This window comes from Dipteris shenzhenensis, chromosome 27 (genome assembly GCF_047967505.1).
Source record: "Dipteris shenzhenensis isolate YYH24624 ecotype China chromosome 27, Dip_SZ_1.0, whole genome shotgun sequence".
NCBI classification, from domain to species: domain Eukaryota; kingdom Viridiplantae; phylum Streptophyta; class Polypodiopsida; order Gleicheniales; family Dipteridaceae; genus Dipteris; species Dipteris shenzhenensis.
Window position 1 is genome coordinate 43,584,276 of NC_141622.1, and position 24,275 is coordinate 43,608,550.

Sequence of the window (24,275 nt, forward strand, 5' to 3'; positions counted from 1 at the left end):
AAAACTTAGAAAAAATACTTCAAAATATAGAAGTGAACAAATCGCCGTTCATTGTGGGTGACTTTAATATCAACTTCCAAAAACATAATCATAAAAACCAAGAACTGCAACAATTCATGAACGAATACGGACTGCAAGAGATCATTAGAAAACCAACAACAATAAATGGAACCACAATTGATCACATTTGGACTGACATAGAATCGAAAAAACAAATTTACGGAAGTAACTACGCTTACTGGACAGACCATTCAATAATTTACACAATCATTCCACAAATTCAATAGATAAAAGAATTCAAAGGGCAAGCCCAACGAATATAATTCATCTTGTTTTTGAAGTTCTAACGAGAATGCTTGGCCAATTGCTAAGTATATGGGCCAGTTGTTGCTAACTATATGGGCTATTGTAAGTAGCTAATAGTAGTTCAGTTAATCTAACGGCTTCGATTGTGCCACATGGCTTCGCAGGATTTTAGAGTTTCATAAAACGCTTTAGTGCTGGCCAAGTAACGATACAAATATCTAATAAAGACTCCTCTCGGATGAACAAGCTCTTAAGTACAATTGTTTCCGAAGTTCAAACGGCACAAGGTGCTTGTCATTTATGGCGTTGTAACTTGGTAGTAGGTTCGGTGTCCCGTCTTCATCGTGTCGGTAGGAGGTAGGTGAGTTCGTCTCGAGATTTGCTCTCAGTTGTCTTTTTCCTTGTATGTTTGAGAGAGTGAAGCTCAATATTTTTTTGCAAGAATCAGAGATTCCGAACAAGCTCTTCTGTGTATCAGCAGCCATGGATCCCACTACCCGTGACGAGCACAACATCATCCATTGCCACAGCGGCGGAGCCTGGATGGCCATGCTTGAAGAGTCCATCAAAGAGCACAAGCTTGTAAGTTCTCTCTCTTACATTGGACGCCGCTTTGGTCTCCTCTTTTTGCAACTTTCTTCAACTCCTCTCACCTTCCTTGGCAGGTGGTTACAATGTTCTATGCAGCTTGGAACGACGCTTCCAATGTAGTGTACGAGTCTATGGTGAAGCTTGCTAAATCTTACCCGGGCGTGATGTTTCTCAAAGTGGACACAGAAGAGTCCAAGGTAACCTTTCTCTCTTCCAAGCGCAGCACGCCTCGTGTCGGTGAACGGAAGGACCTTTCGCTTAGTTAGAAGTTTTGGGCACGATTGATGGGGCTTTAGCTGCGCGCAGGAGATCTCGAGGCAAATGGCCGTGCGCATGATTCCGACCACAATTCTTGTGAAGGAAGGCAAGGAAGCAGATAGGATGAAGGGTGCGGAAGGCACAGACGTTTTGGAACAGAAGATTTTATCGCTGCTGCAGGTCTAATTAGGAAGGTACGAAGGGATCTCCAGCTCTGAGGAACTTCTCGGTTGCGTTTGGGCGTTGCAGATTGCTACTAAATACCAAAGGCAGTGATTGTGCCTTTCATTTTGCTCCGATGCACTTTGTAAAATAACCAGGCTGAGACTAGATTAGTTACATCTATCACACCAGGCAATTTAGATACAGAAATATGTGTAAAGCTACAGCTTACCTATTCCTTCCATGCTCAGCTATTATTCAAATAATACTTTGGTAATAGAGAAATTTGTTTAAAGGTGGAACTCGAAGGTCTCACCGTAACTCTGTGTGTTTGGCAAATAAAGGGAGGAGAGGATAAAGCATGTGTTGGACTACTCGTTTGTTCAGTGGAATGCATATGTTTTTTCTGTTAAGATGGAAGGCTGCTCTAGTGTATCGCATGTCCAAGGCCAATATAGGTTGCATATGTGATTCTCTTCTCTATTGAGCTTTGAGTAGAGGCTTCTTTCAAACAAAGGCGCTTTGGGTAGAGGCTTCTTCTTTGAGGTTTGGGTAGAGACTTCTCCTAAACAAAGCAAGTCCTCCCTTCAAAGTTCTCTCTTTTTAAGGCTCTCATTTACATCATAGTTCTTGTCTACTTTGATCCTTTTGAGGCCTTCATTGCACCTTTACATTGGCCACATTTGTGAAGGTCTTCACATGGCATGGGTCTTCCCGAGATCCCCCCCTTTTTCTGCCTCGTCCTTGAGGCCAAAAAAAAAAAAGGAATTGTTCTATTAACTTATCTATTATTTTTGGATTTGCTCCCATTTTGAAGACTCCAACATTGTATCTAGAGGTAGTTACTAGTTTGAACCCTCACTCCACTCGGGTGAGAATTAGTTCAAGATATTTGCTCATCTTAGAGGATATACACAAACTAGAAGACTTGGCATACCTTCTTTCCTCTTATGGGTTCTCTACAAGGGCCTATTACCAATTCACTAATTAGGAGTGAATAAGATGCGAATTGCCCATGTAGAAACATTAAAGAGGATGGACATGTAGCCCAAATTTAGGGAGGTAGCAAATATAGATAAAATTGAGCATGAATCACCTATGTCAATTAAGAGATTTGGCATCACAAACAATATGACAAGATAGTTACATGGAGAAGAACAAAGCTTCGCTCTTTTACAACATTTTGCATACCTATGGAAGACTACTTTTTCTTACTTGATAAAGATGATATATTGGCTAGTCAACCTCTTGCTTAAAGCTATGCAAAAAAAGTTGACTTGCTTTGTATATATGTTTTAGATGTAATTTGATTTTATAAAGTGCCACGTTTAGCTCTCAACCTCTTTATTTGTGAATACATCTCTCTCTCTCTCTCTCTCTCTCTCTCTCTCTCTCTCTCTCTCTCTCTCTCTCACCCCCCAAACTCATAAGTGGTCTTATGTCTTGTGTGAAGACAAGATTCTTAGCATAAAAAATATAACCTCTCTCTCTCTCTCTCTCTCTCTCTCTCCCTCTCTCTCTCTCTCTCTCTCTCCTTCTTGAACATTTCCATCCTCAACACTGCCTCTTAAATTGCACTTATGAGATGAGAAAGGAATGTGAAAGGAAAAATTGGTACAAGAACAAAAAGCTCCAAACTTTGATGTTGATGTGAGCAAGGATTGCAAAAAGCTAGAGCAAATGAGTTACACCCCCTCTTAATTTGCAAGACTTTTGATAAATGCCAAGTGAAGTTTGGAAGTAGGATAACTAGTTAAAGCTCAAGGGCTTGGTGAAGATGTTTTCCACTAGCTCATTGGTGGGGCAATACACCAATGTAACTTCTCCAAAAAGTATCTTTTCTCAAATGAAGTGATGATACTCTTCAATGTGCTTGGTGTAGGCATGAAAGTAGGGTTTCTTGCCGTATCATGCTACTCATATTGTTTGAATATATGGGATGTAGATTCCTATCAAACAAGTCCAATACTTACAATAGCCTTTGGAACCATATAGCTTCACAAGCTATGCTTGTTGTAGCATGATACTTTACTTTTGTATATGATAAGGCCACTATGGGCTATTTCTTACTTTGCCATGAAATAGCAAGAGAACCAAGAGAGAATGTGAAACCATTTTTAGATCATCTATCTTGTTCACTAAAATATAGACACAAAAATTACAAAATTTTTGGCCAACCAGCAGTGGAAAAACGTCTTGATAGTGTAAACCATCAATAGGCCTTCTCGTTCCATGGTTGTATAATTCATTTCAATTTTGTTGAGTTAATGACTTGCAAAATAAACCCGGTAGTCTAGATTATACTCGCTTGGCTATGCCAATGTGCACCCTATTGCAAAATTTGAGGCATCAATGTGGACATGAGAAAGATCAAGTCCCAGTTTTGCGCCCTTAAGGTTAGTGGTTATGCCAATACAAGTTTTAAGGATTCAAAGGTAATCTGGCACTCTTTTATCTAGATCGTAAAAGCTTATACAAAGGTCGAGTGGTTTCTGCATTGCAGAATATAAATATCCTATAATAGTCCAATGTCCCTATAAAGCATTGTACACCCTTGTGGAGATGGTAGCTCCACAATGATCTTGATCTTGTTGTAGCCTATGTAGACTTTGTTCTTGCATACATGTCCTAAGATTACTCCATGCTTCACCTAGATTTGGAATTTGAGAGCATTTAGGGATATTCAGTATAGTTGACACCTTGCAAAACTAGTCTCGAGTACCGTAGATGCTTGTACGACTTTGAATTATGCACAGGTTATCCTGGAAAACTTATAAGAAGTCCCTTTGATATTCTTTAAATGTTGTACTCATCAATCAGTGAATGGCCCAAAAGGCATCATTTTGAATGCAAATATGCCCCATTTGGTGGAAAATTCCATTTTGTAGTCTTCAATCACAATATATACTTGATTATATAGCCGGCAAATCCATCAAGGAAACTATATGCTTCCTTGCCATCTACTCTTTCCAATATGTGCTCAATAAATATAGTGGGTAGTAATTGTGATGAGTGGTGGCATTAACCTTTTTAAGGTCCACACATGCTTTGGTCTTGGCATCCTTTTTAATTACAATCACTATCAAAGACACCACTCCATATGTTCAATCTCATAAATTAATCCTACATTGATTAATTTTTTAATTTCTTCCTTCATGATGGTGGTGTAGTTGGGACTCATAGGGTATGGCCTTTGTTGTTCGGATCAAAGAAAAATGTGTTTCTTATGAACTCGGATGGGTAAGCTTGGCCATGTCGTGAAGGTTCCCCTATCATGTTGTCATTGTCTACGAGTTCGGCCATGAACCGTCCAAGAGGCTCCTTTCCAAGAAGCTCTCTCTACTCATTGAGGATCGCTTGCACCTCTGCATGATCCAGTTGGTCATCTAAATCTACCTCTTGAGCACAAAACCCATGGGCACATTTGGCATGTCCCTGGGGGCTCTTCATTCATGTGTGCAATGTCTTTCTTTCCACTCATGCTAGAACCTAGAAAACATGTAACACTTTATTGCATTAGGACACTTGTAACAAAATACCATGTGACAAGACATTGATGATAGAAACAATCTAATAATATCATTTAGGCATGCTCACAAAAATAGTTTGATTAATCTTTTAAGCAAGGGAACACTTTCGTTATCAATTTATATAGAACGTTCTATTTAAATTGTTAATTTCAAATTGATAAATTGAAATTAACAATTTAAATAGGACGTTGCAATTAAATTAAAAATTAAAATTTTGTGAAATTGACATTTTCAATTTAAATAGAGCTTTGCAATTAAAATTTAGAATACTATTTCAAAAATAAATTAAAATTTAAGATTCGACAAATTGCTTGTCATGGATAGAAAGATTCAAATATATATAAGAGCCATTTGGCATAAATATACAAGAGACATGTTTCAAAATTATTAAGGTGCATGTTGGCAATATACAATGACTATACACTCATCCATAGGTCTGAGCCCCTGGTGAGGACTAAGCTTAGAGAGAGACGGTCTCTTCCCATCATGCTTGAGGTACATCAACCATTTTTCCAAATGGTTCCCCTTCAGAAATATAAGCATCAGTTCCTTGTCTTGCATCAGACTAATGGCTTGGATGATGCCTTGATGTTGGACTATAGGAAGACATGTGGCATCCTGTATAGCACTCGCTTGCAACTATGGCATGTGGCATCCTCTATAGGCATACATGTGGCATCCTCTGTAGCACTCACTTGCAACTCAGTGGATGTCTTTCCTCCCCCCTCAACACTTTGCAAGCATAAAACTTCCTACGGTCAAATGACAACACCATGGTGTTGCACATGCTTACATTCGTGCACTGGCTTGTGCCCACTACTACATGTGGTGTGAAATGCACATCTTATTGTTGGAGAAGCTAGAGTCCAAGCCTTTCTAGGGTGTGATGGAATGGTAGCTTTAGGGTTTCTCTAGTTCTACAAGTGGTGAAGGCGAGGCAACAACAGGTGCAAGAGTGGGTGAGTGTGTGTGGGAGGGAAAATAATCTGGACAGGGGGCAAGGGGTACAACGATTTTGCAAGTGACGATACAAACCTGGGAGGAATGGAAGGTGGGAGAGGACATGCTAGAGTGTGCAATGGTGGACTTGCATGGTATGGGGGTTGTGAATGTGGCTGAAGATGTGGGGGAGCATGTGCAACAAAAGGGAGGACTAGTGGACATGGAGCATCGAAAGTAGGATGGAAAGGTGGACATGGAAGGATGGGTTGTGGTGGTTACACTTGTTCTTGTGATGGGTGAGGCCGTGTATGAATAGGTGGAATCAAGGAACACACATCTCCTTTTCCTTTTAAGAAATGTCATGCGTTCTTTATGTATGCAACGTACATAACTTGTGTGTTTATAGTAGGACCCTCCAACTTCTTGTCGTAACCAATGATGTCTTGATCTGTTTGAGCAAGACATCGTTGACTCTCCAAGATGAAGTGATGCATGTATTGGTCCACAGATTCTTGGTTGAATACATCTATGAAAATTTCACACAAGGTTCATACTTCACGCTCCTCCATGGAGGTCACGAGATCTTGCACGTCGCTTTTGCCATTGTTAAAAGTGGTCTCGATGATGTCCTGATTGACAACCATCAAGAATTTACTGTTCTCATTCTTGAGGACCTTCCTCTAGGGTTTACTAAGATTAGGGTGATCAATCCTCCTCTTCTCACCAGTGTGAGTCATCTAATATGTAAGCAAGCTACAACATAGAAGTCAAATTGGATTTAGTTCCAACAATTGACCATGTATGCAAACACAAACAAAAAACACTAAACCCATACTACAATTGACAACTATTGCAGGAGACAAGTGGTACACTAGAAGTTTGTGCAAATATCTCTATATCATAAACTCAGATTGTATCATGAATGCCTCTCTGAGTGTCAGATTAAACTCTTATGCAAATAACCCTAAACTTAGACTGCATCATACAACTCTCAAGAGAGAGATGAGTGCTAGACTAAGCATTTGTGTAGATGTAAGCTACATCATCATACAACTCTCAATAGAGAGATGAGTGCCATCTTGAGACTAGAAGCAACCCAAAGCACACAACTTAGAGTGCATCACACAACTCTCATAAGAGAGATGAGTGCCAGATTGAGATGAAAACAATATTCAAACATAAGACTTAGACTGCAGCACACAACCCTCATTAGAGAGATGAGTGCTAGATTGAGATGAAAACCTATCTAAACATGCAAACATATTAAAATACAACTCAGACTGCATCACACAACTCTCATTAGAGAGGTGAGTGCCTGACTGAGATGTAGACCTATTTAAACAAAGCAAACATATTACACAGTAGGAACATATAGCATAGGCTAGATCATATAACTCTTGGTAGAGAGTGAGTGCTAGACTAAGAGTAAACCATCTAAACATGCAAACATATTATGCATACAAACATACAACTCAAACTGCAATACACAACTCTCAGAGAGAGATGAGTGCTAGACTGAGAGTAAGCCTATCTAAACATGCATTTATATTAAATAGACAACTCAGACTGCAACACACAACTCTCAGAGAGAGATGAGTGCCAAGGTAAGGAAAAAAAAGCTTAAAAAAAAACTTCTATATTAAACAAACAACTCAGACCTCAACACACAACTCTTAGAGAGAGATGAATGCCACACAAAGGGGGGGGGGGATTTCCAAAAAACAAAAACCGCACAAGTAGGTTGGTAGGTAGGATGGTAGGTAGGACGATCGGTAGCTGTATTCATCAGAATAAAAAATGATTTACAATTTCATCTTTTTTTAAAATATAAAGCTTATTTGTATGAATAAAATAGGAATACTTTTGGGATTCATTTTAAATCGAGAAATTCATAAAATTTTTCCTTTTTTTGAATTAAAAAATATTTGAGTGAATTAATGCAACTTATATTTCAACTGCCTTTGACTTCATCCTCACGTGCTTCCTTTGCAATCTATGGGTTCAATCTATCATTCATCTTTCACTATATGTGCATCTTTTCATTTTTATCTGGCACTCTTATGGCTTTATTATGTGACTTCTTTAGAGGGATTTCAATTGTTCTTCACACTTTGATTTGTGCGAATTGTAACCTTAGGAAGGTGGATCTCTATAAGTCATGCATTGTTCAATTTGCCCCCAGTGTGCCAGTTTATCGTATCAATTTTTTGGTGCATTGATTCTATGACAACTAAGCCCACTGATTCTATGCTGACTAAGCCAACTATTTGTTGCACTGATTCTATGCCCACTAAGCAGACTCTGTGCTAGTCCGTGCCATGTATGGGACTGTGCTTTGCACAATCACCCATGTCAGACTGTAGCCCCTTATCCAATTTTAAACCCAGCTTCTGTGCTGACTCTGCTTTGCACAATCACCCATGTCAGAATGTAGCCCCTTATCCAATTTTAAACGCAGCTTCTGTGCTGACTTCTATCTAGTTGGTATGCTCTATTGGTGTTGTGTCAGTTCCTCACTAGCTGTCCTTTTGATGATGTAGCTGCTCTTCCTGTCCTACTACACGTCAAACTCTTGTAGTCTCTGTTATTGATTTGCAAGCTTAGCTCAGCTCTCTGTCACAGCTTTTGCCCACTAACTTTTTCTCCAATTATTTTGTCATGCGACTTTGATTGGCTATGCTTTCAAAGTCTACTCCTTACACATGCAAGGCTTCTTGTCAAGTTTCTTGGCCACATTGCAATATTATGCCACCTTGTTGCAATTTGTCCATTTTTGCTAGAGCAGGTTGTGCCACATCAACTTTATATCTCTCTATGGAGCCACCACATGTGTCACAGCTTTGACTAGCTAGTTTCTCTACTCCCATCACGTTGTGCTTTTAACCCTTGCCTGTGGCTTTAGTTTGCGATGATTTTTTTTCAAAGTGCCTTATTAATCCCATACCTTGTCCTGCTATAACATGGTAGATGCACCAACTAGCACCATTGCTCATGAGCAATCAAAGGCTCCTACATCCATGATGCCATGTAAACCTTTCAACATGTAGCATTAAGGTGGAGACATGTGCTCAAGGGCCCCAACCCTAAGTCACCTAGCCACGTCATGGACCTCACCCCTCAAAATGGATCCGGGTATTGGAGGTCCCTATCACCAAGGCTTCATGTACCTTGGAATTAGGCATCCCATTTTGCCTTATACCTTATTGTCCCTATCACCAAGGCTTCATATATCTTGGAATTAGGAATCCCATTTTGCCTTATACCTTATTGTCCCTATCACCAAGGCTTCATATATCTTGGAATTAGGCATCCCATTTTGCCTTATGGAGTTATTCCCTTTGAACATTTTGCCACTTGTCCTTCAACGATGAGGTTCTATCTCTCCTTTTTGCACACCATGCACTGCATATTCTAGCAGGGATAGGTAAGACATCCAGATTTGGTTTATGGACAAGGAAGTCATGTAGCTTTGATTCATGAATAGATAGGACATGCAGCTTTGATTCATGGATAGGTAGGACATGCAGCTTTGATTCATGGATAGGTAGGACATGCAGCTTTTGTTCAAAGACGTGCAGGACACACACCTTTTCTTTAGGTGCATACAAACGAGTCAAGACAATCACACGCATTCCTAGAGGAATTAAATGAATGAGGCGACTTGAAGGATAGGATGAACTAGAAGTACAAGCCTTAACTGCATTGGAAGTATAGATGTAGAGGAAGAGCAAGGATGGTACAAAGCTACCATGGTACAACACCTTAAAAGCAAACCCTAATGTCAAATGCAAAAGGCTAGTACTTCAAGAGCCACACTTCCAAGTACCAAGAAAAGGCATGGTTTCTCCAAAAAAAAGCCAAAGAGAAAGAAGAATAGAAAGATCAGGACGTGGAAAAAGAGTAATATTAATATACATTAATGAAAAACCTAAATCTCCATCTTAATGAGGCTACCACATAGCTTGTAATTATTTTGCTAGAGAAGCACACACTACTAGAAGAATTATTTCATATACCTTTTCAAACATACCTTAGATCCACTTTGAAGCTGCAAATATATGTATATTTAAGCATCAACCCAAATCTTTGATCAGGTCTCAAAGACTTAATTATGATATTTTTGCAATGTGTAAGATTATCTCGACATTTGAGATGTTATTGAAAGCGAGATATCTATGGAAAACATTTGGTGATCCAATCACCACTTTAAATAGAACTACTATAAAGCAAATGCAGAAAAGCTTGTAGATTTCTACATGCTACTAGAAGAATTACTTCAGACAACTTTTCAAACATACCTTGCAAATATAGGTATATTTAAGCATCAAACCAAGGCTTTAATTGGGTTTGAAAGACTAAATTATGATATTTTTGCAATGTGTAAGATTACCTCAACATTTGAGATGTTATTGAAAGCAAGTTATCTATGGAAAACATTTGGTGGTCGAATCACCACTTTAAAGAGAAATGCTATAAAGCAAACACTAAAAAGCTCATAGATTTCTACACGTGAAGTGCACCAAGCACAAAACAAGAATGAGTAGTGAGACTGACAAGTATCAATGATTATCCAAGAATGAGTAGAATTGATTACAAGTTTCAAGATAGGGATAGACAAGTATCAATGATTATCCTATAATGAGTAGAAGTGATTAAAAGTTTAAAGGTAGTGAGGGACAGGTATTAATGATTATACAAGAATTATATATGAGGACACAATAGAAGTTGAGAGGGTGAGAGGGAGCTTGAGAGACACAAGTTTTGGTGGGTGTGAAACACCCTATTCTTCTATTTCATCCATATATATATGTGTTTGAGTATTGTATATAACTGGGGTTAAGGTACAGTGGCCTTTAACCCCCACAACCTCCCACTTAAAGGCCAATGTGCCTTTAAGGGAGAACAACCAATGAGCATACTATCCAATGCCCATCAATACATGACAATACTCAAACCGCTGACTAGGTAGACTCTTTGTCAACATATCTGCAGGGTTATCATCTGTATGAACCTTGATAAGCTCTATGCGCTTGTCCTCAAGTACCTCCCTAATAAAATGGTACCTGATCTCAATGTGTTTGGTCTTTGCATGAAAGACCGGATTCCGTGTGCTAGCTGAATATCACTCATGGAATCACTATGCAATGTCGGTACACTTGTATGAATCCCCAATTCTCTCACTAGCCGATCAAGCCATATAGCCTCCTTGCAACCCTCTGTGGCTGCAACATACTCGGCCTCTCTGGTAGACAAAGAAATGCACTTCTGTGCACAAGACATCCACGACACTACACCACCTGCAAAGGTGAATGCATAACCAGAAGTGGATCTCCTACTATTCACATGCCTTGCATAGTCGGAATCTATGTACCCAAATACACGCATCTCTCCTCTACCAAAGCAGATACACACCTCCTTGGTACCCTTCATGTACCTCATGATGCACTTAACTGCCTCCTAATGCCTCTTTCCTGGATTAGCGATATACCAGCCAACAACTCCTACTGCATATGCAATGTGCGGTCTAGTAGCTATCATAGCATACATAAGACTCCCAACTGCTAACACATAAGGAACCTTGGCCATCATGGCCATCTCCTCATTTGATTTGGGACTATTTGCTTGAGTCAGTTTCACATATGGAGGCAATGGAGTACTTACTTCCTTCCCCCCCTCCATATTGAAACGCTGCAACACTTTTGTAACATACTCCTTCTATGAAAGCCAAAGGAGTTTCCTACTTCAGTCACGCGTGATGCGCATACCAAGAATATGACCTGTAGGTCCCAAATCCTTCATGTCAGAGGCCTCATGCAACTTGGCCTTTAATGCATCAAGCTCATAAGTGTTCTTGCTAGCCAATAACATATCATCCACATAAAGTGCCAGGAGTATCAGGCTATTATCCTAAGCCCTTTTAGTGATCTGAAACCCTAGGACCGAATGAAAGCATCAAACTTGTGATACCATTCTCTAGGCACTTGCTTAAGGCCATAGAGACTCTTTTTCAGCTTGCAAACCAAATGCACTTTGCCCTTTTCTTCAAAGCCTTCCGGTTGTATCATGTAAATTTCCTCATGCGAATCCCCATCATGCAAGAAAACTGTCTTGACATCCATCTGCATAAGCTCCATATCCTCTATTGCCACAAGATCAAGTACAAATCTAAGTGTGGTCATCTTCACAACTGGAGAGAATCTCTCATCAAAGTACACACCCTTCTCTTGCTTGAACCCTTTAGCAACCAAACGGGCCTTGTACTTAGGCACATCATCACCTATAACCTTCATCTTGTAGACCCATTTACATGGCAATGCTTTCTTTCCATGTGGCAAAGAAACCAAGTCCCAAGTCTTATTCTTTATGAGTGAACTCAATCTCTGATTGCATAGCATACTCCCACTTGCACTGATCCTCGCGCATCATAGCCTCTCTGTAGCAAGAAGTCTCCCCACAATCAGTAAGCATCACATAGTCTACCCCTAGAACAAATCTCTCAGGCGGTCTAGACACTCTAGATGTTCTTCTCAAGGGAATTTCAGCTTGCTGTCTTGCTTGCATATCAGCCACATTTGGCTCATCATTGCCACCAATAGATGATCCATCATCTGCCCTTGATTGTGTACCTGTGATATGCCTCACACCCAAATATACGCAAATGAGAGTAAGAGGGCTTCTTGCCACTCCATGCCTCTTTAGGAATACCACCATCCAAACTCCTGCTAGGTGATCTATTGATCACATGCACTGTAATCTTCATTGCCTCAACCCAAAAACCACCAAAAAGACTTGCATTGGAAAGCATACGTTGCAACCTTTCCTCAATGGTGTGGTTCATCTGTTCTGCAACTGGATTCTGCTCTGGAGTACGAGGGGATGTGAGCTCCCTCTTAATACCATGTGTATCACAGAATTGCCGAAAGTCATGAGAGATATACTCTCTACCATTATCAGTCCATAGGCATTTGAGTGTTCTACTTGACTGATTTTTAGCCAAAGACAACCATTTTTGAAATACCTGGAACACATCGCTCTTTCGAGCTATAGCATAAGGCCACACTTTCCTAGTTGCATCATCAATGAATGTCACATAGTATTCAGCCCCGCCTAATGACCGTGTAGGCATGGGACCACATACTTCTAAATGCACCAAATCAAGCCTTTCAAGCTCTTTCTTTCCCCTTCTTTTATGGGCTGATTTAGTCTGCTTCCCATAGAGACAGTGCTCACAAAATTCAAAATCAGAAAAACTCAAATGTAGTACATAACCCAAACGGCATAAGAGTTTAATTCCATTCTAGCTCATGTGCCCCAACTTGCAATGCCACAAAGTACTTGGCTGCTTGGTTATTGCAACAACATGATCAGACACCCCTGATACATGTAAGGGATACAATGTCCCACACTTGTCACCCCTAGCCAAAACCATAGAGCCCTTCTGAATTTTCCAACTCTGAAAGCCAAATGGTCTAAAAACCAGCATCATCTAGCTGACCCGTTGAAATAAGACTCTTGGTCAACTTAGGCACATGTCACATTTTTTAAAACAAATGCAGACCCATTTGCAAATGAAAACTTTATGCCACTTGCTCCCACTGTCACATGGATAGTTATTTCCAAGATGCACACAACCTGTCTTTTCATTGTCATTAGTGGAGAACCATTCCCTATGGGGAGTAACATGGAATGAAGCACCAGAATCCAAAATCCAATCCTAGGAATATGCATCATCTGAAGTGGTAAGCAAGTTTGCAGGTAGACTAGACATGAAGAGAATGTCATTGTCACTATCATCAGTGACTGCATTAATCTCCTCGATCTTCATTTTTCCTTTGTCCTCCCTTGGACTCTCTTTCTTCTTATTTGCACCCCAATTTGCATTCTTTTTCTTATCCTTTTGCTCTCTTTTCAGCTTGTAGCAATCCTTTTTCATATGGCCCTACTTGCCACAATGGTAACACTCAATGTTCCGTGCCCTAGATTTGCTACGAGACTTCCCTCTTTCTTAGGACTTCCCCTTGAATTGTGATCTGCCCCTTTGCACATTTAAGGCTGCATCCTGCTTGTTGCCATCCATAGACTTCTGTCTAATCTCCTCGGCCAACAAGCTACCCACAACATCATCAAACTTCAGTACTCCACTAGGTGCAGAGTTACTGATAACTGTACGGAAGGTATCCCATGAGGATAGCAATGAACATAAGAGAAATATTGCATTAGTCTCCCCATCAAAATTCATCTTCTGAGCCTAACGCTGGGCTGAAAATAATATTGAATTCATTCAAGTGAGAAGCAATAGAGACCCCTTTCTTCATTTGTAGCTCAAACAACGTCTTCATGAGGTAAACTTTATTAGAGGCAGTTTCCTTCTCATAAGTGGCACACAATTTCTTCCACAAATCTTCCGTAGTCTACTCATTTACTACTGTGAAAAATAAACTGGCTCTGCAAGATGAAGTCAGATAGTAGACTTTGCTAATGCATCCAACTCATTCCAATCATCCTCAAACATATCTGCAGGCTTAGCTTCAATCCTTGCCAAGGGTTTAATCTGCTTCTTTTGAATAAGCACATCCCTTATCTATTCTTTCCACAAAGAAAATTTTGTCCCATCAAACTTTTTAATGCTGAAAACTCCTTTTCAGACATGGGAGAGGATGCCATGATGCAAATGAAACAAAATCCCAAATGATAGTACTTGCAAAAGAGAAATCACACCGAATACCAGGTGCACCCAATATGTCTATATTAATAAAGGATAGTGTCACCAAAACTCAAGGCTCAAAGCATCAAAATGCATCTAACTCATGTGCATATACTATGCATCCATATGAGCAAATCTAGCCCAAAAGAAAATGTCAACCCACAATGACAAAACAATGGCAAATATAATGCCAATAAGAGCCAAATGCCTCAAGCATAAAGACCATCCATGGGCATAAGCATCAATAATGTCTCATCCAAAAGATCATTGCACAACCTGTGCATCCACTGCAATATGTCAAAGCTGTCCCTCAGCATAAAATATGATCTGTGTGCTAAACGTCCATCAATAAAGCATCCCACAAGGCAACCTGGGCCTATCAGCGCATCCAACAAGGATCACAATGCATCCAAATGGGCCTGTAAAGCATCCACTGCAACCCAATGCAAATCACAACTGAGCGCACATGGCTCAGACTACAACCAGAGTGATTTGCATAAGGTATGCAAACCACAAATGAGCGCACATGACTCAAACTACAACCACATTGATCTGTATAAAGTATATCCAAGAAATGGCGTCCTTACAACAATGATCGCTAGTGAAAGTAGAACTTGGGATGTCTCAAAACATGGGTGTCAATGCATAATCGAACTCAGCAAGACAATCTGCAAATATCTCTCTTTTGCCACAACTCCAAAATCTCATCCAAGGATGGAGTAAGAGCCAGTCAACCCTTGCATTTACTTGCAAAAATGAACCTTAGGAAACTTAACTTTAGCCAAAATGCCACATGGCAATCAAGGAGAAGGTCTTGGAAACTTTGAGAAATTTCCTTCAAAGAGATGATGGAAAAACATAGAGAATCACAACTCCCTCGATTCTTCACGAAATGGCAAGCAACTTTGTAGACATATGTTTTAGGTAGTCCCGAATCCAACAGGATAGATGGCTTTGCAAATGGAGGCCCAGATGTTGAGATCCCACTCACACAGGAAATGGCAAAATGAAGACGTCAGAGTAGACAGAGATTCAACACAACTTCAAAAGTTCACTAAACCGGAAGCAGCTTCTCAAGTAGAAGTTTTGGACCACCACTCTGGATCCACTGAGAGTGTCAGAACTACAAATGGTGGCCTAAATATGAGATCCAACACACGAAATCCTCGTCGGAAATGAATTTCGTCACTTTTTGCAGGAGCTGTAACTTTTCACTAAAAACTCGGATGACAGAGATGTTAAAAGTGAAAATGTAGCTCTCAATCTGATCTACAACTTCCTTGAAGACTTTAAGTAGAAATTCTATCTCTAACTCCGGATATTTGTACCACTACATATGTGTGTCTGAGGAGATTTGCTTATATCTTGTGCCTTCAACTTTGCAACCCAGCAAAACAAATGCCCAAGAGGATTTTGCCCCTTTCTCTCCAGCTTCTATAGCAGCTCCAAAATTTGTAGCTCCTCCTGCTAAACAAGGATCTTTGGGATGCACCACTATCTCTCCAAGCTAGAGGTTACACCGGGCTGCTCACGCTACCGCCAGGCTCTACTGCCAAGCTCTAATACCAGTTGTGAGGACACAACGGAAGCTGAGAGGGTGAGAGGGAGCTTGAGAGACACAAGTTTTGGTGGGTGCGGAACACCCTAATTTTCTATTTCATCCATATATATATGTGTTTGAGTATTGTACATAACCGGGGTTAAGGTACAATGGCCTTTGACCCCCACATTATATTCATTCTGATGAAGTGTTAAGTCAAATGAGGAGGAAGAGGCAGAAATGATTGCACTGGAACAAGTGCAAAAAGAGATTCCATCCTATAGTACTCCATTACAAGTGGTATGTAGTCACTCGTCATAAAATTATAATAGAGTGTCTTGAAGAAGCAATTATCATAGATTTGAAGTCTCTAGCAAGACTTAAATTGCTTTCGTGTAACATGTGTCATGTGTGTTAGTTTTTTCTCTAACACTCAAGGCTTAAGCATTTAATGTTCTGTTGTAGGAGCATCACCATTTCGAAGCATGCAGAATCAATGAAGGCTCATCGCTGCTTCCATTCCTACTACACCAATGGAGGGAACAACTCCAGAAGTAGTCCCTTCTTCTTCAGTTGCCACTATACCAGTCCAAGTCACAACTGTATCTTATGTGCTCTAATGTTTATGTCTTGTGCTCTTTTTAAATTATATGAAATGTCTCATGATGATGTTGTTTTGTAATTAAATTAAATGTCTCAATGCATGTGCTCATGATGTTTATTTCATAAAGTGGCTTCATAATGTTTATTAGTCATATTAAATGTCTCATGGTGCTTTCTTTTTTAAAGCAGAGAAAATGTTTTACGTCATATTAGATTCAACAGTCTAATCTTTGCACATAATCCACCTTAAAACCACAAAGGTGCATAGGCATGCCTCTAGAGGTACATGATCAACAATAGAAACAGCCCCAAAGGGGATAGTAAGGAAAAGAACCAGACAAGTTGAATATATCAACCTGTAAGAACTAGTGAGACAAAGCATCAAAGGTGTCATCATAGTCCCAATCTAGATGCTTTTCACTCCACTTTATTGATTGAATGTGTCATGATAAGAATACAACAATTATTTTATATCCTATCTGCAATTACTTTATTTCAAATCTTTAAAAGCCCTTACTTTCGATCATCCTCTTTCTCTCTTCTTGCTTCCATCTTGCCTTGTAGTTGTGCACTTCATTTCTCGTCTCTTCGTTGTAACTTGCTTCTTCTCTCATCATCGTTGTGAAAGCACTTCCTTTCCCTCACCCTCGCCACTCTTTCCTATTTCCATCTCATTCATTTCTAGCTCATTCTAAATGACTCTTTTCACAAAATATCTCAAGTGGAGCAAGCAATAAGCACTAATTCCAATATTGGATTGTTGAGGACCAAAGTCATCGAGACGAGCAAAAGAGAACCATTAACATAGGGTGAGAAAGAAGAGTTTGGTTTAGAGAGGTGACAAGATCTTGAGAAAGTAAGAGATAGCAAACAACAACTACGACAATTGTGTTCAACTAGAGAAGAGCTAGTAAAATTATTGATTGAGATGTCTTATAGAAGCACTTGGTATGTGCTATATCCAATAGATGAACCATAAGTCATTAGAAACAGATGAAAAGCTTTGCATCAAAGAATCTCTTATTGGTCCTCTTCTATTATTATGATTATATGGACGAAGAAGAGAAAATAGAAGCAAAGGATTCCATTGCTTCTCAGATATTGAGTACTCTTATATATGTATTCTTATAAATATTAAAAGGTATTTGTTAGCATCATAAGTACTTTGATATTTTAGCAGTTGCTTTTAATGTAATGAAAACATATCGGCTCCCTTGCTCTAAGATGCTTTGTTCTTGTAACTATTGAAAGGTATTTGGAGTACTTTGAGATTTTAGTAAGCTGCTTTTGAGGTAATGAAAAAATCTTTGTTGTAACTTTACTTAGAGATTTGGTCATGTAACTTGCAATTTCATCCTTGTGTCTTTACTCCTTTTATAAATTGCCTTGGGAATTTTGTAATGTCATAAGTCCTTTTATAATTTTACTTGAAATTCCTAGAGAAATATCATTAAAACTTCACTTGCAATTTTAAGAAAAGCTTTAAGATTTATTTAAATCAAGAGTTTTTCTATTATATAGAGGAGTTTTTTCAAGTTAGAGGGTTCTAAATCCCAAAAGCAATATAAAATTATTTTGGAGAGCACACTAGTCCAAAATTAGTGAAATGAGTGTTAGTGGGAGAATAGGGACTACCATGTCAATTTCATCAAAACAAAACACACAATTTTCTAAAGCTTTGTGAGTAGAGGAGGGCATCTAATTGCTAGGATAGAGGGAGGATGGGATGGGAAACATGTTTGCATCAAAGGTAAGGTTGCCAAAGACTAAATACGAATCGTTGGATTTCCAAGCTTTAGTGAGCAAAAACTACAAACTCTCACATATATGTATTTTTGGGTTTTCCAAAGTGGATGTAGTCACTACATGAATTGCCAATGTGTCTCATGGAGTGACTTTTGTGCTACACACAAATTGTTCATGGACTTGACCAATTGATATGTGGCCATACGCGTTGTCACACTATCCCATAGCTTGGTATTTGCTATCAACCCATATTGCTCACATTATCCTAGAAGGCTATGAAACTACCATAGATTGTTCTCCGTATTGGACAGCCTAGTAGGACACTCGTGCATTGTGATGACACAACATGATTGAACTTCTTGGCAAGTGGTGAAGGATGTACAAAATGAAAGAATAGTCTTGGATTATAGCTTACGTGGCAAAGAAAAGTATCACTATTGGCTTGTTACCCAAGTGGTCAAGGCTCTTAAGAGGGGCATAAGTGGTCATGGGATTAGTCCCTATTGATCTGTGTAGCGATTCAAAATTTGGTGGGCAGCACACAGCAAAACGTGGTAGGTGCACATGGGAAAGTGCTCACAAAAATCAGCTTGCTGTGTATTTTTCTCAGCTGAAATTAATAATCTTGGTTGGGATTCAAGGTTGCCTTTAATTTTAAGGGATAAAATGTGCGTGTTTTATTTGAAAATCCCGGCATTGAAATCATTTTTTGGTTTTTTTTGTGGAATAAGAATCGATATTAAAGGAAAGACAAAAAGAAAACAAGGCCAACTACAGAAGCTGTTCACATATTACAATGCTTGGCCCAAAGCCTTGGCAGCCTTGCATTTCGCATCCCAAAGAAAAACAAAACATCTAAGATCTCTTTACAAATCCTTAGATGGAAGTCTACCGGCATAGAGGCCTTCCGAAAGACCACACTATTCCTAGTTTTCCATATGCAATGTATTCTAGCAGCATGAGGTAAGTTCCATACAAATTTTGGGAAATTTTAGATCTACCGATTGGCCAAGATTTGATAGCAGCCATAGGATCTTGGCAAATTAGGAATGGGAATCTCCCCTCCCAATGACTAACTAGTGCACGATTAATTTAACCAGCTCACAATTAGTGTCTTAGTTCATTTAGAGATTGAGTTACCCTAGGGAATGGGGCCAGAATCGGCGTTTCCTGACCACTGGCTCGTGGCCGTCGGCCCCGCGGGCACTTTCCTTGTAGGAAAGGCCTTCCCCAACCCATTCCCTTATATATTAAGGGCTTGAAAAAACGTTTTATTTGAGCACATGGCCTAGCTGTCTTCTCTGTTTCGGATCTCTGTGCACAAAGTTAAATCGTCAATGGCGGGGGTAAATAGAGGAGAGATCCTGGCCGTCCGATCTCCAACGGTCTAATCATTGTGCAAAAATTTGACCTGGATGATTCCGAGAATCACGATGAGAACTGTGAAGCAGGCGGTCAGACTTGGCAAGAAACACTGCACAGGGCCGGGAAAGACGGGGCAGAGGCAGGCTGTCAGAAGGATGCTGGGAATGGGCGCAGATGGCCAGAAAAGGGCCCGTCAATCGCCTGCACAATGGTTGGTCTGGTACTAGTCGCCAATGTCGAGAGAAAAACCGAGACAATTGGCTACCACCCTAATCGCCGGTTGCCGGGCTTGCCCGGTTTTCCTCCGGATTCCCTCGTGGAGTTGGCCTCTCTTCGCACTGATAGATTCCCGACCCTTTTTCAAGTTGGCCTTTCTCGTTTCCCCTTTGCAGAATACACGAGAGTTGCGTGCATTGAAGAGAAGCAATCTACGCGCATTGAAGAAGAAGAAGCAGCGGCATCAGCTGCTCCACAGTCAACTCAAGAAACAAGCAAACAAGCCAGCTAGCTATGGCGAGCAGCAGCACCACCACGTCGGTTTGGCCTTGGCGAGGACAAGGATGGAGCTATGCCTCCTTCGCCTCCCATCTCCGATCCAGCCTCCACTACAAGCTCTTCTGGACTGAGGTCAGTGGTGCCCTTGGCGACCTCGGCACCTTCGTCCCCATCGCCATCGCCCTCACCCTCGTCAATGGCCTCGACCTCGGCACCACCCTCCTCTTCACCGGTGCCTACAACATCATCACTGGCCTGCTCTTCGGCGTCCCCATGCCTGTCCAGCCCATGAAGTCCATCGCTGCCGTTGCCATCTCCCAAACCGACCCCCTCTCCATCGCCCAAATCATGGCTGCCGGGCTTTGCACCTCTGGCCTCATGTTCTTCCTCGGCATCACCCGCCTTATGGGCTTCGTCCAGCGTGTCTTGCCCCTGCCTGTCGTCCGTGGCATCCAGCTTTCTCAGGGAATCAGCTTTGGTCAGACAGCTGTGAAGTATGTCCTCAAGGAGCAGGATTTTTCCACCGGTACGAGTAGTGGGAGCCGCCCTTGGCTGGGCCTAGACGGAATTCTTCTGGCCCTTGTTGCCCTCTGCTTCATCGTTCTTGTCACCGGATCGGGGAACAGTTTTGTTGAGCGTTCTGTCGACGAAAACCCAGAGGACGTAGAGAACCCAGACGACGAAGCGCAGCAGAGGAGCAAGGATTCTCAGGTCAGCTCGTTCCGGAGTAGAATGGAAGCCATTCCCACGGCCTTGATCGTGTTCTTACTGGGCGTCGTCCTTGCTTTCGTCCGAAAGCCTAGCATTTGGAGCGCACTGACCCTGGGGCCTTCCGTACCCCAGATTGTTGACATCTCCTGGGATGATTGGAAGACGGGTTTTGTAAAAGGGGCTGTACCCCAAATTCCTCTCACCTTACTAAATTCCGTGATAGCCGTTTGTAAGCTATCGTCTGACCTGTTTCCAGATAAAATCGTGACGCCTACGGCCGTGTCGACGAGTGTCGGGATGATGAATCTCGTGGGTTGTTGGTTCGGAGCTATGCCAGTCTGCCATGGAGCTGGAGGTTTGGCTGGACAGTGCAGATTTGGGGCAAGGAGTGGCGCAGCTGTGGTGCTCCTGGGAACAGGGAAGGTGATTCTGAGTTTGTTGGTGGGCAGTTCACTGGTCGAGATACTTTCAGAATTCCCCATTGGGCTGTTGGGAGTACTGCTATTGTTTTCGGGAGTAGAACTGGCAATGGCATGCAGGGATCAGAACAGTCGGCTAGATGCATTTGTGATGATTGTTTGCACCGTAGTGTCTCTGGCCTACAACGCAGCACTGGGATTTGGATGTGGGCTTGTCCTGTATGTGCTGTTGAAGCTGAGAGAGTTACACTATACTTCTTGGTGGAGCGAATTCAGAGAAACTTTAATGGGAAGAAGCTCTCAAACGTCTGCAGGCTATCAGCCATGCCCATAGAATTGTCGAGTGCCGAGTGGAGGTTTTGAAATAGATGCTCCTTGGGCGAGAGATGCAGACTAATAGTAAGTCATTTCAATGGTTAAGTAGTTGGAAGAGTTAAAAGGATACCACTTAACCCAAAATGCATTCTATCAATCAGGGATATGGAGCTCTCGTGTGCAACATTGTGGATGTCCGCTGTGGATACTCATCCATGTTACCCCAGCATGTCATTTCAATCGTCAAGTATTTGGAAGAGTTAAAAGAATGCCACTTAACCCAAAATGCATTCTATCAATAAGGGATATGGAGATCTCGTGTGCAACATTGTGGATGTCCGCTATGGATACTTACCTATGTTACACTGGGAAGTACTAGCTTGGGCCCCGGCTCCCATATGCCTAAATATTGCAGGCTTTGGTGTGTATCATTCCTTTCGACGATTACTCTAGATGTATCATATTTTAGAGAGGGGACGGGGCTTTTTTGGGATCCCTGGAGCCATTTACCATGGTTCATTTCCCCATGTGAAGTGTCCAAGGGGAGGCTGTACCTAAGGTCGATGTGATGTTTTCCTGAGTAATGATAATAAACAATTTAAGGGCGGTGGGAGGACAGTCTCTTCCGGGAAATGGTGCAATTGGTTGGCTTGGATTGAACCTGAGCAGACTGGTCAGCTCCTTTACGTTTGCAAAATCTCGAGACTTGCATACAGGAGCAGTTACACCAGCAGCCCAGCCATTGCATGGACAGTTCTTTATATTGTCTGAAAGGCATGAGTATAGCAAAGCTAGAGACTTGTTCCGGACAATCACCCATCAGTAACTAGCATCAGTGAATTTCTTCAGCATGTCCAGGCAGGCCTGGTTCTTAACAGCCTCTAAGCAGATCAAAACCAATCTCCATGTCCTCCACCTCCTCTCCAAAATATACCTCTGTGTGACCTAGCAAGCTGTCCATAAAATGAAGCCTCTAACATGGGAAGTAAGCTCCTTAACTGAGTGCATCTGAACTTGCTAGTCTTGCAGCCTCTAATTACGTGGGCAAGACCATCTGCCTGTGCATGTTGGCAATTTATAATGTGGCGTCTATAATACTTCACCTAGTGCAGGACCTGCACTTTTACATTATGTTAGCTACCCATGTTTCCAACCTTACATGCAAAACGCTTCAAGACTTTCAGATCCTAACCAATCTGATAAAATCGCATATAGATCATTTGGAGTCCTGTTGTAGGTTCTCCTGTTCCAAGGTGTTGAAGCTCCAGTTCCAAGGTGCGGAAGTAAGAGAGAGGTCACTGCAGCGTACTCGTGATTATCATTTCAAACACCGAAATGAATCCTCCTTGTATGCATTGTGAGACGCATTTAAATGGATCCCATGTAATAAGCTTTTCTCAACCTGCTTGCAACTATGGTTTGATAATGTTAAAACTTGAGCAGGCTGCAGACTTGATGATATCAAATCCTTTCACCCACTGCCCAAGACTTCTCCTCGTTGCATCCTATTTGAGGTTGCTCGTCCTTTGTCAAAGTGGCATGAGGCACATATATATACTTAAAGGGCTTGGATAAAAGCATTATTTAAAGTCGAATGCAATCTGATATGCAGAGAATAATTAAACATCTAGAATCATGCATTTCCTTGTATCTTTATCCTTTTGAGCACCTAATCACCCTCTTTATATTCTATCGCCCCCATTGCTTATTGCTTGCCACTTTTTGTGATGAGTACTTTGGATGATGTAACTTTACTCTTCCATAAGGGGATTTTGTGATGGCAAATTAATTAGTTGTGTTTAAACACCTCTTCCTTCCTACAAGAAAGAAATATTATAAATGTTCTCAAAACTGGCATTTCCCTTGCAATCACCAGATACCTGTTGTCAACTGTTGGTTACCCTCAATGAAAGGGGCTGAACTGCTTCATCTTGATCTCATTGAAGAGTGGGATCAGTGGGGCTGAGGCTAGGCTGGCCGCTCTGGCCTATAGCTAACTTGTAGGGAATTGTGCCCATAAGGGGGGTTATGCTGACTGTAGGGGCTGCTGAGGAAAGACTGACGGATGCTGTAAAGGCTGAGAGACCTGCAGGGACTGTTGCTAGCTGACGTGGCTAAAGGAGCTGTTGCTGGAGCTACTGCTGAGGCTGCTGGGGCTGATGAAGAAATAAGGGGAGCGGGGGGTTCTTCTATAGGCCCCTTCTGGATGGCTGACTGGCCCTTACCACTGACCGACATGCTACAGACTGGCCAACCAGTCGATGGGAAATTTTGGCCTCTGAAGGCTTCCCCTACGAACTGCTGCTGCTGTTTATAGCCTGCCCCGGGTGTGGCTGACATGGCTGGTGTTGCAGGTTTCTATGTGTAGACCCCCGGGCCCCATGAGTCCTCTGAAGGCTCCCGAGTCCCCGTATTGTGGACTGCTCACATGGCAGTTCTAATGCCAGCTGTTTTTTTTACAAGGCTGCTGAGCCTGCTCCGGTTGCTGCTCAGCGAGCTGGGCTGCCATGGAAGAAGTGGCTCCTGTTGCAGGTCTGTCTGTTGCTATTGGGGTCTGCCTGCTGGGGTTTTGGCAACCCTTGTGGCTG

General features: G+C 41.5%; 2 protein-coding genes across 8 annotated transcripts; both read left to right on the top strand.

The window, feature by feature from the left end:
* The first annotated feature begins 558 nt into the window (after positions 1-558).
* Positions 559-1,654, top strand: LOC147884342 (thioredoxin H-type-like). Of its 7 annotated transcripts, none has more exons than XM_087398962.1 (4): positions 559-663; positions 788-888; positions 972-1,094; positions 1,204-1,653. In XM_087398962.1, the coding sequence occupies exons 2-4, from the start codon at positions 790-792 to the stop codon at positions 1,339-1,341; spliced, it is 360 nt and encodes a 119-aa protein (XP_087255088.1). In that variant the 5' UTR covers positions 559-663; positions 788-789; the 3' UTR covers positions 1,342-1,653. The 7 variants fall into 7 exon arrangements, with proteins under 7 accessions (XP_087255088.1, XP_087255086.1, XP_087255087.1 ...); XM_087398960.1 differs by having other exon boundaries at positions 562-667; positions 785-888; positions 1,204-1,654; XM_087398961.1 differs by having other exon boundaries at positions 562-667.
* An 18,481-nt stretch (positions 1,655-20,135) lies between these two features.
* On the top strand, positions 20,136-23,319 carry LOC147884343 (molybdate transporter 2-like). Its single transcript, XM_087398653.1, has one exon. The coding sequence runs from the start codon at positions 20,258-20,260 to the stop codon at positions 21,704-21,706; it is 1,449 nt and encodes a 482-aa protein (XP_087254779.1). The 5' UTR covers positions 20,136-20,257; the 3' UTR covers positions 21,707-23,319.
* The last annotated feature ends 956 nt before the right edge of the window (positions 23,320-24,275 follow it).

Excerpts from the sequence above, each read along its gene's own strand:
- LOC147884343 (XM_087398653.1), top strand. The coding sequence starts at position 20,258 with ATGGCGAGCAGCAGCACCACCACGTCGGTTTGGCCTTGGCGAGGACAA.
- LOC147884342 (XM_087398957.1), top strand. The coding sequence starts at position 712 with ATGTTTGAGAGAGTGAAGCTCAATATTTTTTTGCAAGAATCAGAGATT. Across the intron at positions 889-971 it reads CCATCAAAGAGCACAAGCTT|GTGGTTACAATGTTCTATGC; the intron begins GTAAGTTCTCTC and ends CTTCCTTGGCAG. Across the intron at positions 1,095-1,203 it reads TGGACACAGAAGAGTCCAAG|GAGATCTCGAGGCAAATGGC; the intron begins GTAACCTTTCTC and ends AGCTGCGCGCAG.